The following is a 15,050-nucleotide window of genomic DNA, read 5'->3' on the forward strand; positions in this document are numbered from 1 at the left end:
AGATGTGACCAGTTTTTGACCAGTTTTATATCAACATTATTTTTGACTAGTTTTATTTTTTTATACATTTAATTTTTATCTTCAGCATAAGTCTAAGTATAAAGTGCTTTGAGAATTAAAGATTTAAGGGCACTATTACATTATTATTATTATTATTATTATTGTTATTGTTGTTGTTTAATCCACTTAAATTTGTAAAAGATAATTAAGTTAGCATTAATCGATTTGTGTTGGAACAACATGAAGAAACAGGAACCCAGCATTGTTTACAGTGTGAAGGTCAACAACAAATGTTCCTTTTTAAACTATAAAAGAATGCAAATAACTCATTTTTCTAAATGCCACTAAATTCAAATCTATTTAGTGCTTCCTTACTAAACTGCGAGTAGAAACAGCCTTTGTAATACTCAGGATGAATTTATGAACTCAGGAAATAAATTACCACTGGGCAGGTCTATATAAAGACACATCCTTCATGCACTATTTACATCAGCTAAAATGGGTTACTATTTTCAGCTACATTTGCTGAAGAATATGCAGAGCTGGTCAAGACTCTTGAGAAGAGCTCCTCTGGTGTGTAGAAACAAGACTACAGGATACAACAAAACAGGAATTTGAACTTTAAGTGACGTCGATCATCACTAAAAGAAAGGCCTTTAAATGTATATTTTCTCTTGCTCTGCTTATTTTGGAAAGCACACTATTGAAAGATGCTAGCTGTACAAATAATGAATTAAAGAGACTAATAGTGATTCAACCATAATGTGTAGTTATGACACAAGTGTTTTTTTGAAGCAGAATTGGAAAGAGGGGTGAATTTATCTATAAAAAACGTAAAAGAAAAAAAAATTCTCACAGCTTCCTTTTCACGGTCCATAATGGTCTCCAGCTCTTCAAAGTGTCTGAGTTTGAGCTCCAGCTTCTTCATCTGAGTCTCCACTAGCAGAGCAACAAGAGATTTGATCTTCCTCTCTTCCACTGCAGCCAGGTGCTGAGAAAGAAAAGAAGAAAAGACAGTACATGAAATCAACTTAGCCGCCAGAGTGATTAAAAACTGGAGACAGCTGCACAAAGCAGTCGGTGTCACCAGAGGAAGTTCAAGAACTGCTAAACATTGCAGTCTGAATGCTTTACCTTTGCCTTGGTGGCGGCAGAGGCCAGAGCGGCGGCTGCAGCGGTGGCGATGTTGCCCTCTCCAATATCCAACTCCAGCTTTTTCTTTCCTTCCTCCTGCTCCTCCTCATCCTCCTTCCCTTCCTCTGTGGTCTCCATGGCCTCCTCTTTTTCTTTCTCTGAAAGTAAATGACCATATGGGTTTGTTAGAAACATTTTAGAATAAACTTAAGGACTTAAAATATGTATTTTTTTTTACCAGTACACTATCATTTTTCCAATACACAATCATCTTTCCAATACACTATCGTTTCAATATATAACCACCTGAAGGACTAAAAAGAGAACGGGACTAAATGCTGTGAATAAATACACTTGGGTCCTCAAACTCTGATACAACTCATAGCCTTGTCCTTCAAAAATATCAGAGTTTGCTAGTTTTAAGATGCATTTCTGTCAATCCAAAGCACAACTCTAGTTAAAGCAGCAATAGGAGATCTTGGAAAATGCTAATATTAGCCTGATAGCCCTAAAAGTAGAGGTGTAAACCTACACTGATCTCACGCTTCAGTTCGGTTACAATTATCATGCCATCGATTCGGTTCAATTCGATATCTTGGTGTATTGACATTGCTTTCCATACACAGTTTTATATTGGGGGGGGGGCTTTAACAAGCTGCTTGTATAAACACACACACACACACAAAGCATCATGCTCTCATTCACACACAAACACTTCCGTTCAAATTACACCAGAGTTACCGACCGCTCCCACGCTTAACTCGGAAATTTATTAGAGACTGGTCGGGTAAACCTCTATCCAGAAGTATCGCTGTAACAGCCGAGAGGAGAGGTAAAGTCCACCAGCAGGTCAAATGGGCCACAGTGAGTGAGTGAGAGACGGAGTTTACTTTCATTCTTTCAATAGCAGTGAAATAGGAGCTTCTGCATGTGTCAGTGGCAGACTGTCCAGCAAACACACACACAGTGAAATTGTGCAGTTTCGGAGTTAAGTATTTGGAGCGTTGTAAATACTGGCGCTCCCCTCCCTCGCCATAGTAAGCTACAGCGACATGACGTATATGAGATAATGACGTCAGTACATAATAACCGGTTATGATTATTACTAAACCGATACAAATTGTCCCATGTCTGCATCGCGGTGCACCGAAAAAAGAATTAGCTTTGACACCCCAACCTAAAAAGTCTATAACCAATCTTATAAATTGCTATCCAAAGCAATTTATTTACGCTTCAAATTCACTTTACAACAGACACGGATTCTCCCCATGTGCAGGGCTTCTGTCTGCCCGGTGACTTTAGCTTCATTGCTAAATTGATTTTTTGGAGATAGTAGCTGTGATTTATGTGCTTTAGGAAGGCTGAAACACAGCGTAGATTTGTTCAGCACAGAGTCCACTAGATCCTTTCAGAGGTGCATACAGCTCTGTGAGTTCATCCACTCCTCCAAAAAAATGCTCCTGAATGATGCTTCAGACTGAGCCAAGCCCAGTTTGATGAACTGTTGTCTGTAAGAAGATTTCACCAACAGCCGGCACTACCTCATAATCGCGCCCCTACAAGAGCAAACTACTGATTGGTTAACGCGGAACAATGTCCGCTGAAGTTTAGATTTTCCAACTTGAACGATTTGCACATCAAACACAAAAAATGCTGAACTCGTGTCTCTTCCATCGCACAAATCACACCACATAATGTCTATTAACGTCTTTGCATTAACTTAACATGTAAATCACTCGTGTGTGATGCTTCATACCTGTCTGGTGTGAACGCAGCATTACACCTTCCACAGAATATTAAATTTAAATACATCTGGACCATTTGATTTTTGACTGCTATCAGGTTGTAAAGAGACTTTCAAGCAAAATAACAAAAATAGTTTCTAAAGACAATAAACTACCGCACCTTTAAATTGTAGCTAGCATCCACATCCTTATAATCAATCCACTAAACAATAGCTGGTTCATTAAATAGTGCTTGTGCATTACATGAAAGTGCTCCAGCAAAATTAATGTAGGGCATGACAAAAAAGGAGGAAGGGTAATGCTGACTTTGTAGTGTCGGTTCGCTTGTTAAGTGTGACATAACGCGAAGCAGCTTCCAGTTCCAAGCGCCATATCAAACTGTATAGGGAGACTCATCAAACGGTAATAATAAACGTTTACAAAATGATGTAATATTTACGACAATCCCAATAGCAATATATATATATATATATATATATATATATATATATATATATATATATATATATATCCATGCCCAATATCCGATGGCCAGAAAGTGATTCATTTTTTATAAGTTGTTTGAAACCGAGGGTAAGTAAATAGTAAGTACATTTTAATTTTTGGGTAAACTATCCCGTTAACACTAACAACGTGTTTGTAAAATAAACATTGTGCATTTTGATTCAATGCGGACATTAAATTAAGAGTTAGGCTGCAAGTTTGGACGTTTTTCGTATGACAGCAACTATGTTAATAGGCATCATGGTAAAGTAGATTACAGCCAGCTTGTGTCAGATTTCAGACAATCCCGTGAGCATTCAGTGGCGCTGTCAGTATCTATACCTGCTGTCTTGGTCTCTCCTGCCTCACTTTCTTCCTCTTCCTGTGGCTCAGATTTCTCTGTAGTCTCAATTTTTTCCTTCTCTGTCTCGGCTGGCTTTTCTGCAGACTCGCTGGGTTTCTCTGCTTCATCCTTTGACTCCGCCTGCAACAGATGAGACAGGGAATGTCGAGAAGACAGTCAGACAGCATGAGACTGGGGAAATGCAAATGAAGCATGGGCACAAGTACAGAAGGTGCATTGCAATAAATCCCAAAAATGATAGTTGGGAAAGGATAAGCACAAATCTGATAGCAATCAACCCGTAAACAGGACAGCGTAACACATGACATATCTGGCTACTGGCAGCAAAGCTGAATCTGACCTTATCAGGCTGCTGGGAGTCGGAGTCTGTGTCCATTTTCTCAGTCTCTGTAGGTTCTGCAAGAAACAAACAATGATTAAAACATCAAATATTAGGCAGAGTGTACTGAAACAAACATGAAACCAGAAATATACCTTAGCACCTCAGTGGCAGTAAAACAACAATTTTTTCTTAAATTTACTTTTTTATATTTACATAAAATTAGCTATTAAAGCATTTAATGTTTTTTTAAAGGTAAGTTTCTGTATTATAGTGATAATTTAGTTTTTTTTTTTTTTTTTTCAGTACATTTTTTACTGATTACATGCATGAAAATTAACCAAATGACATTTTCTGAAAAAAAAAATTAATAGAACTACAGATAAACGGATAGAAAAATAAATTGAACGATAGACGGACAGACAGAAGGATAGACAGACAGAAGGATAGACAGACGGACAGATAGACAGACAGACAGAAAGATAGACAGAAGGATAGACGGACGGACAGAAGGATAGACAAACGGACAGAAGGACAGTAAGAACAATAACAGAGAGATCGATAGACAGACAGAAAACAATAGACGGACAGACAAAACGATAGGCGGATGACAAGATAGACAACAACAGGCGGACAGACAGAAGGATAAACGGATGTAAAGAAGGACAGACGAACGACAGACGGATGGCCAGAAGGATAGACGAACGGACAGATGGACAGAAAACAACAGACGAATGGACAAAATGATAGATGGACAGACAAAATGAGTGAAGGACAAACAAAACGATAGACGGACAGACCAAATAATAGACGGACAACCAAAACGATAGACAAAACAATAGAGGAACAGACAAAACGATAGACGGACAGACAGAACAATAGAGGGACTTGCAGAAAGAAGGATGGACAGAGGGACAGACAGACAAAGCGATAGAAAGACAGACGAAACAAAAGACTGACATACAGAACGAAAAACAGAACAATAGACAAACAGACAAAACCATAGACGGACAAACAGAACGATAAACGAACAGACAAAATACAGTATTTCAGCATAAAAGGGGATACATTTTTCACTGCTAATTATTTCACTTTTTTATACAATACAGAAAGTAACAAAACACAATGTAAAAATTTAATAAAGTAAATAACATTAACGCTAAAAATGTAAACAATACTAATTACAAATTTTAAACAATTCAGGGAGGGGCAAATTTACACCTAATCGTTAAACTCTGTATTAAATAATTTTAAATCTTTGTTCTTGGTCTGAAGAGGAGTCTGTGAGAAAGCTTACTGGTTGTAAAATAAAAAAAATTCACACCTTATTTAATTATCAATCTAAAATAAATTGAGAGAAACTGAGATGTTTTTCCATGTATACAAACAAAAATACAGTAAAGCATTAATACTGGCAAATAGTGACATTTTAGCGGCCATTACTACAGCCTTTAATATCATGCAATCCGTATACAAGTATAGATATATAACTATATTACTTCTAATTTTAGTACATGCTATAATAAAAATGTTTATGTTAAGAAAAAGATTATGCGGCTTTAAGGGCTTTACAGATATGTCTATGAATAACACCTCGAACTGTTGAACAAATGAAATGCAGAATCAAAAAAAAAAATAGCCTGACACACCCATAAAGCATGTGCAGAAAACAACCAAGCATAAGGGAAAGCAAGAAAAAATTAAAGCTGCAAGCAGCGATGAAAGGGACCTCGCACCCGGGCTCACCGCCGCCCGGTGACCTTACGATGACAGAGAACAGCGAACAATAATAATTTAAGCCGATATATAAAAAAAAATCTAAGAAAATCACAGATTTATGCCAAACTTCCTCCTGTCAGCAGGTGGCGCTATAACTGTGACTTAAGATTGGCATGTAGATGTCTTCCGGAGAGGAATATTATCAACCATGTGAAGTTTCAGGCACATGGGACATTGTGTGGCTGAGTTATAAGCCAAACTACCTTCTGCCAGCAGGTGGCGTTATGACTGACTCAATATTGTTATGTGGATGTGTTCAGGAGCGGACTTTTATCAACCATGTGAAGTTTCAGGCAGATCTGAGATTGTGTGGAGATTGTGTTTTAAGACAAACTACATTCTGCCAGCAGGTGGCGCTATGACTGACTCAGTATTGTTATGTAGATGTGTTCAGGAGAGGACTTTTATCAATCATGTGAAGTTTCAGGCAGATCAGACATTGTGTGGTTGAGTTATAAGAAATTCCTGTTCCATGGCGAAGCGTTGAGGTTTGTCATGCCACCACAGACACGCCCCTCTGCAAAAACTCTAGATCTTTACAATATATCATCGCTAGAGCTTTCAGATGACACCACTCTATTTTGATGCTGATACGGGAAAGTTTGTGGGAGGAGTTTGTTACAGTGTCAAACATGTTATTTCCTGTGGCCAGCAGGTGGAGCTATAACTATATCTGGATATCGGCACGTAAACCTGATCAGGTCAGGACTGTTATTAAATGTGTGAATTTTGAGGCAGATCGAATATTGCATGCCAGAGTTATAAAGACTTCCTGTTTTGTGGCGAATCATTAAAGTTTGCGAGGCCGCCACGGACACGCCCATCGATGAAAACTCTAAAGCTTCGCAATTTAACATCACCAAGGCTTTAAGATGACAAAACCCAATTTTGGTGTTTATCAGATAAAATCCCTAGGAGGAGTTCGTTAAAATACAACGTCTGAAAATGGCAAAAGCGCCACTTTTTCGCCACAGGAAGTTAAAAATATCCGACTTCCTGTTGGGTTTGAGATATGGCTCCAAGAGACTTTTTCATATTTTTTGCCATGTTTGAGGTGTGTGCCAATTTTTGTGCATGTGCGTGATTCGTAGATCGGGGGCTCGTCCGTTTAATTTTTCTAGGTGGCGCTGTCAAGTCATTTTGCCACGCCCACTTCAATATTGTTATGTGGATGTGTTCAAGAGATGACGTTTATCAACCATGTGAAGTTTCAGGCTGATCGGACATTGTGTGGTTGTGTTATAAGGACTTCCTGTTCCATGGCGAAGCGTTGAGGTTTGTCATACCGCCATGGACACGCCCCTCTGCGAAAACTCTAAATCTTCACAATATATCATCGCTAGAGCTTTCAGATAACACCACTCAATTTTGGTGTTGATACGATAAAATTTGTGGGAGGAGTTTGTAACTCCGTAAATCATGTCATTTCCTGTTGCCAGCAGGTGGCGCTATAACTATATCTGGATATTGGCATGTAAACGTATTCAGGTCAGGACGCTTATCAAGCGTGTGAATTTTGAGGCAGATCGGATAATGCATGCCTGAGTTATAACGACTTCCTCTTTTGTGGCGAATCGTCAAAGTTTGCGAGGCCGCCACGGACACGCCCATCGATGAAAACTCTAAAGCTTCGCAATTTAACATCGCCAAGGCCTTTAGATGACAAAACCCAATTTTGGTGTCGATCGGATAAAATCCCTAGGAGGAGTTCGTTAAAATACAACGCCTGGAAACGCCACTTTTTCGCCGCAGGAAGTTAAAAATATCCGACTTCCTGTTGGGTTTGAGATATGGCTCCAAGAGACTTTTTCGTATGTTTTGGCATGTTTGAGGTGTGTGCTAATTTTCGTGCATGTGCGTGATTCGTGGATCGGGGGCTCGTCCGTTTAATTTTTCTAGGTGGCGCTGTCGAGTCATTTTGCCACGCCCACTTCCGAAGCCCATAACAAACGTAAATTTTCGCCACTTCTGAGGCGTGTGCAAAGTTGCGTGAGTTTTCGGGCATGTTTAGCCCCTCAAAACCGCGATTCATTCCGCGGAAGAAGAAGAAGAAGAAGAAGAAGAAGAAGAAGAAGAAGAAGAAGAAGAAGAAGAAGAAGAAGAATAAACGGAGCAATTCCAATAGGGCCTACGCACCGTTTCGGTGCTCGGTCCCTAAAAAAGGGTGACAAAGTGGAAAGAATGATTATATGACCTTATAAACTGGCATTAGAGCATCACACAACTGAACAAAGAGTTGTGGCACATGTGATGCTGGAGCCTTTAATAAGGTATGCGTGGCGAAGCCTGCACTGGCATCATGTCACACTAGGTCACTCCACTGACCCAGATTCAACCCCTCCCATGTCTGTGCCCCATCTGCCAGCGCTGCACAAAGCCATTGTATGCAGTGGCACACGATACCTACACCACTGGCTACACGTTATAAATAGTTTTTATATAATGTCTTTACAAATTAAATATACAGCAGACGCGTTATATTTTTGTATTAAACTCGAGTCTTCTCTATATGATTAAGGAAGACGAACCCACGCACAGCTGATCAGGGTCACTGGGTTTGCCAAGCCCTGGTTTATCAAAAACTACGAATTTGATGCCACCTGGTGGAAGGAACTAGAAAGACACAGGCACAATCAAGGCATTGTTTGCATCCATTAATAATTATTAGTTTCAGTCAGCTGAGATAAGAGGAAATTACAGTTAACCCTAAATATGTGGCTAACTCAGTTTTTTTTTTTTTAGATAAGTTTATAGATGTATGAGGCTTTTCTCATTTAATGTAAAATTGTGTAAAAGGAGACAGGGAATGTGCTTTCAACTACCTTTGGAACTGTCAAAAGTAGATAAGCTTTCAGATTTCAGATCTCATTTACACCGGTATTTAGCATTGTCCACTTGGGACCAAGGGACAAAAATAACATGGAAACTACAAAAAAAAAGCATATTTATTGACTAAACGCATCTCTGGCCAAAGTCTACAGTATGCTTACATAGGTCAGTATATATTTATATATTTATTTTTTAAGAGACTGAGCTTCAACAGGTGGTTTGTCAAGCCCACTCACCTGTGAAGCATACTGCATAAATGCGCAATGTTTTCTTTTTTGTTTTTTTGGAAATGACTTTGTTAATATACGGGAAAAAAAACATCATGATTTAATGCATTATGGTTTTCATGTGGTGGCAGAGAATGTGTAACATGCTGCAATTAAAGAAAACAAATGCAATAAAAAAGAAAAACACCAGTAAATTAAGAAAAGATCTTCATCCGTTTGACAGCACACATGCTGCAAATTCTCACAATGCATGCATAAAAAAAAAAATAAAAAAAAAATAAAAAAAAGACACTACATTTTCTCATGACAAACAAATTAATAAAATGTGCTGCATTTTCTTACAACGCAAAAAATTAACGAAAATGTGCTGCATTTTCGCACAACATTCGTAAAAACAAAGAAACACAATGGAAATGTTTTTAAGGGGACCCAAGAACATGACGAATACTGCTGTGCCGTGACCATTGCTCAGTGAAGTTGTAGGTGATCTTTGAAAGGCAAGTTATTTGTTTATTTTAACATCTGAATTCTCTTGTCTTTTGTATTTATGTAGTCTAAATGAGGGGTTTTCAACCTGTGGGGAGACGTTGAGACGTGCACTAGAATAATTTATGATGATGATTTTTATGCGTTCACTAGAGTGAATCTGATTAACGTTAGTTCCACAGCTGACTTTCAGGCACCTGTAGAGTTAATTTGTTTGAGTGAAATATATACAAATTAAAATGGACCATTTTGTCTTTTTAAAATGAAGGACGGTGAATAAAAGTAAAGCCAGGGAGCCTTCTGACAAAAAAAGTGCCCTTTAGAATCAAATCAGCAGGATGCCCTTCTGGATCTTTCACTTACTTCGAAGACATTACTGACTATGTTTACATGGACATCAGTAATCTAGTTATTTGTCTTAATAGACAATAATATAATCAAGGTGTTTACGTGAAGTGCTTTTTAAATGTTGCATCACCAGGGTATCCACGTTTCCTGCCGAGATTTCAGTAATTTTGGGTGACTTCAGTTCGCCAGTTCCAGTTTCACTCATGAACATTTCATTTATGCCCCCGTGACAAACTGGGGTACTAGATGCAAATAAGGAGTAAGGACTGATGGAGAAGTGTTGTTTCAATGGAATTTAAAACCGCACGCCAAATGGACAGAAAAGAAAACTTCTGCATTTTGCGATGTGCGTGTCTGCAGTACTTTACTGACATCTGTGTATGAGGATCTTGACGCAAAATGCGCAAAAAGTCCTACATGACAGTAATAGTTTGACTGCAATGTTTACTTCCATAATGCCACTAATATATGCATACTCCACGTTAATTCTATTTCTGTTTAGTTTAATTTTGAAGTCTGATTAAGGTCATCAAAAATCGCTGTTTACACGCTAGACTCTTATTGTCTTAATTGTATTAAAATCTATTAAAGTATTGGTGTTCTACGTATACATACTCTATGTTCGACTCAACCACACCATCAAGGCTCTGCAAACTTGGCTAGGCACAAGTGAAATTGGTGTCATGTGTCCTAAAAAGTTAAAACCCCCCGGTCTGTTTTTAAAAACAACTAGTTTGCTTTGTAAGGATTTGCAGCACGTGTGTTATCGGATGGAGATCCTTTCTCAATTTGCTAATGTTTTTCATAAATGCATGTGTTTTCTTAAATTGCAGCATGTTAAGCTCTTTGGGCCACTGTACTTTCATGATGTTTAATTGACAAGAAATAATTATACATTGCACCTCTTAGTCACTATTCTTACTTAACTTTATTTATTTTTTGCTGAATACCTCAATATTTTGATTGTTCATCTGATCTCAAGACCTGCACTAGCAGAACCCAATGCATCCTTGACTAAAACGATTTGGGAACCACTGTGCTAGGCCATGAGTACAGAGAGCGTAGTGCAAATTTCATGCACTGACGACTGTATTTGTCAGTATGCATACACCAAGCATTTACATCAAAGCTGAAGTAAAGTCCGTTGTGTAGGCAAGATGGAAATCTCTAATCCAATCAGAGCAGTTAATGAATTGGTATAAAAGTTCTTACCCGTCTTCTCGGGTTCTTCAGGAGCTGTGCCAGCAATGCCACTGCTCTCCAGGCCAAATGCAGGGTCCACTTTCCCTGTGCTGCGTGCGGCTTCCTGCACCTTCTTCACATGAGCCTCCACTAGCTCTGCAGGAACCTCCTCACGCACACGGGAGAACTCATCTATAATCCATAAAGAGAAATATATTCTTAAAATACAGGTAGAGACACATCATTAAAGTCCACATGAACCTGTAGTTGCAACCATTTATTTTTGTATTGCGATGCAGTTTCCAGACAAACTAAATAAATGTGCCAACAGTAGGTGTGACTAGTTTTTTGTACTGCAAGCTGATTGGATGTAGTAAAGCAGGTATTTCATTCAGAAAGATCAGTAAAAGGGTCTCGGGAGAGTCATTACAACCCAACAGACATCACCTCCTCCTCACAATTTATGTTGGTTGTTAAAACTGACAGTTGGAGGGGTGTGGTTAGGTATGCTAGCCACTCCCAATACCTCACACAGATGTAATCTGACAATTTAACTAAAATCAAACAGTAAGTGCATTCTCAGATTTAAATTTTAGATTACACAGACAAACCTTTTTTATCATAATGAAATGTGCAGATGAATTACTCACAACAAAACCAGCAATGTGAGCTAACAAAATCAATATGGTTTGCTTTGACTTCATGTGTACTTTAAAAGATGTATATTGGACAAACTGGACATACCCAGAGCAGCTTTGGCAGCAGCCGCGGCCACACGCGGATCCACAACAGAGGCGAGGAACGCAACCGTGCTCATAACTGGATTCCCTGATTGACTGAATGGGATCGGCTGGTAGGCAAGAGGGCCTAGCGAAGCGTCAGAGCTCTCCAGGTACTGATCCTCTATGGGCAACCGCAGGAAGTGCAAGATGCACTCATCTTGTGTACGACTGCCCACATGCTCAGAAACTTTATTCCAGTCATCCTTGTACATTTCCAAAGCCTGTACCAAGCAGTTTAAAAATATATATTAATATCAAGAAAATGAAAAGGTGTGTGAAAGAAGTGTTGAGTCTGATCTTACCTCTAACAGAAGCAATGTTTCTTGTTCTGTCCAGTCTCTGCCACCTGCAGCTCCTTTACCCTGTAAAGCAAAAGAGTAAGGGGTTTTTAGATTGTGCTTTAAAATAAACTTTAAATGTCAATATTTGGAATTCATGACAATATTAAAAATCAGTAAGTTCTCAGAAGATAACTTTATCCTAAATTATTATTATTATTATTTTTAAGGTAGTTTCTTTAAGGTAAATGAAGGTTATAAAGTGTGTTATTTGCAGAGCTTCTCTATCAAAAAAGAAAAAAAACTAAAGTTTTAAAAGAGATAAAGCCTTAGAGAGGTAAAAAAAAAAAAAAGTAATGCAAAAGTAACTCCATGTAATGTAACAGTACTTTCCATATAAATTAAGTAAAGCAACTAGTTACTTTTTTGGGGAGTAACTCGTTATTTTAATGCATTACTTTTAAAAGTAACTCTCCCCCCACAATGGTCCTGATATTGGTCAGATTGCACATGCCTCTGCATTATCCGTCTAGATCAGGGACGGGCAAACTTGATTCTCGAGGGCCGGTGTCCCTGCAGAGTTTTGTTCCAACACTAGTCAAACACACCTGAACATGCTAATCAGTGTCTTTAAGATCACAAGAAATCTATAAGCAGGTGTGTTTGATTAGGGTTGGAGCTAAACTGTGCAGGACACATACCCTCCAAGACCGAGTTTGCCCACGCCTGGTCTAGATGGATTGATAAAATGACTCCATGGGCTTATTTATGGCTTTATCTAGGCATACATGGCACTTCCCATACAAAGCACTTCCCATAAGAGGAGACTCTGTTTGCAATAACTATTGTGCTTACTCTGAGAATCATACTGCAAGTCCAAAATCGGTTCTTTGTTGCAACAGCCAAAGCTCCGAACCAGGCAAAGTGATTCTAAAGTGGCATCAAACCATCGTTTGGCTAGAAACAAATATTGCTTGTTCAGAGGATGAGGGCAGAGCTACGGTGATCGACAGGACAAACAATAACCACCATTTTTTAAACCGCAGCAGAACACGATACCAAACGTTATTATCACTTGTTATCTCAGTCTACTCAAATAAAACATGCATGAACATTTATTATTTCTTGATGAAACGCACTATCACTCTCTCTACAAAATACAGCACACTCCTCGAACACGTCGGATTCGCTGTGTTTACATGTTGACATGAATCTGCAAATCCATTGAAATAAATGGTAATGCAACATTGATGGTATGTATATATCTGCCACTTCTGCAATTGTATTTCACTGACTTTAAACCAATGCTTTAAGGTGGCACTCTAGCCTATCGAAAAGCGAAGTAGTTCATAGAAGGCTCGCCAGATGAACTAGTCCGGAAACTGCAAGAGCCTCTAGCTCTAGCTCTGAACTAGCACCCGGTTCATGCTGTTGGAAAAGCGGTATTAGACACTGCTGCTTGTTGCGCAACATTTGTTTCGGTTCAGGAATTACAATTTAGTTAATTGAATCTAACAATTTTTCATCTCGAACCAACTGCTGTGCAATAGAACATTAAAACTACATCTATATGCCTAAACAAACCGAACTAAAGGAAGAAACAGCAGAGAGTCCTGAAACAAATGTTCCACATAATCACATCAAGGAACTATAAAAGACAGAAGAGCGAGCAGTATTGGGTTTGGCAGAAGGCACAGGGATTGCGACTTGCCTTGAGATTCTTCTTGGAGTAAATATCTGTACGGAGGCCAAAGTTCTGCAGGTCGGTTGGCTTGTCTTTGCCCTTTTCTGGGAAGTTCAGCATCTGCTGAGCAGGGGGAACCTGGCAGGAACAGCAGAGAATTTGTTGTAGCAGATTCAAAAGAAAGCCTCGTGCCTTCTGGGAATTAAAAAGGAAGTGACCCCAGTCTCACCTGTGGGGGACGGTGGTGCAGCGGCACCAGGCCAGAGGGAGTATCAGCCAGAACATTGAAATGTGAGGTTGGTGGAGGGCCCATAGGGAGAGGTCTGCTCTCCGCGTCCACCTGGTAGTTCACCAGTCCCCACTGCTCCAAGAAGGCATGCACTCTGGGAGGAAAAAAAACACAATGAAAATGCACAATAGGGCTCCGTATTGACAATTTACAATTTGATTTTTAAGCTCAAGATTCAGATAAAATCCTATCTCATCTCTATTTCATTAAGGTATAGATCAGGCACAGTTTTAAAAGTTTGTCAAACATTACCATTTTTGGTAAATTTCAATTATTTGTTCAAATTCCAAGTTTAAATAAACTTGTAAACAAACATTTAATTCAAAGTTTACCTTTTTATATTCACACTAAATTCCAGTTTGTTCAAAAGTACAATTATTTTTTATGACAAATTTGTTCAATTATACATTAAATACTAATGAGTCAAGTAACTATGAATATGAACATATAATGGAAATGTTTAGTATTTTTTTTTAGCTATTTGTTTGTTTATTGTCACAGCAACTTATGGCTATTTCATGGCAAGATCAATGCAAGGTTATTATAGTTAACCAAAACAAATGAAAAAAACAAAAACTAGAATTGAGAAACATTTTCGATAACTGAAACTGCATTGTGTATAATCAAACTAACTAAAATTATAGCAGAAAAGTTCTTCAATTTCGTCTTTGTAAATGTATTTAATAAATACTGTAAGCCTTTTAGAAGTAAATCTATCTGCTAAATTTTTTTTAACCGGATCTTCTAAGTAAAATGTGAAATTTGAAATGATTTGAGTCTTCAGTAACGTTAAGCACTTACCCACAAACAACTTGCGTTTCAACATGCCTGATACCCCTTTCTAACTTTAAATAAACCATTACATAGAGTTATTCAGTTATTAGAACAGTACACAGATTATATTTGAGAAGCTGAACCAATTATAACTCGCATGGGTGATTCATCAGATGGTGAATCGAACACAAACAGTACATGACAGCCTGCTGTGTCTGGGAAGACTGACCACCCATCACTACTGTGCATTTACCCTCAGAAGCAGCATTGCACACATATTTTACTTCAAGCTGCTATCTTGTGGGCTATTGAGAATGGGTAGATGGTAGGGTTCTTGTGTCAAAATG

General features: G+C 38.5%; 1 protein-coding gene across 4 annotated transcripts in view; it reads right to left on the reverse strand.

Moving 5' to 3' along the window:
- The window catches only part of smarcc1a (SWI/SNF related BAF chromatin remodeling complex subunit C1a), a 37,773-nt gene that overhangs the window by 6,480 nt on the left and 16,243 nt on the right, over nt 1–15,050 (reverse strand). For 3 of the 4 annotated variants that reach the window (XM_005158282.6, XM_003200246.7, XM_073926581.1), the window contains exons 17-25: nt 13,870–14,023; nt 13,668–13,778; nt 11,981–12,040; nt 11,641–11,899; nt 10,927–11,088; nt 4,067–4,122; nt 3,705–3,846; nt 1,135–1,292; nt 857–991 (exon numbers count right to left, since the gene is read on the reverse strand). In XM_005158282.6, the coding sequence (XP_005158339.1) occupies nt 857–991; nt 1,135–1,292; nt 3,705–3,846; nt 4,067–4,122; nt 10,927–11,088; nt 11,641–11,899; nt 11,981–12,040; nt 13,668–13,778; nt 13,870–14,023 (1,237 nt within the window). Of the gene's footprint in view, nt 1–856; nt 992–1,134; nt 1,293–3,704; nt 3,847–4,066; nt 4,123–10,926; nt 11,089–11,640; nt 11,900–11,980; nt 12,041–12,172; nt 12,446–12,760; nt 13,779–13,869; nt 14,024–15,050 lie in introns of those variants that run through there. The other variant, XR_012392488.1, reaches the window with a different exon arrangement.

The sequence above is a fragment of the Danio rerio genome, chromosome 16, assembly GCF_049306965.1.
Source record: "Danio rerio strain Tuebingen ecotype United States chromosome 16, GRCz12tu, whole genome shotgun sequence".
Lineage (NCBI taxonomy): Eukaryota > Metazoa > Chordata > Actinopteri > Cypriniformes > Danionidae > Danio > Danio rerio.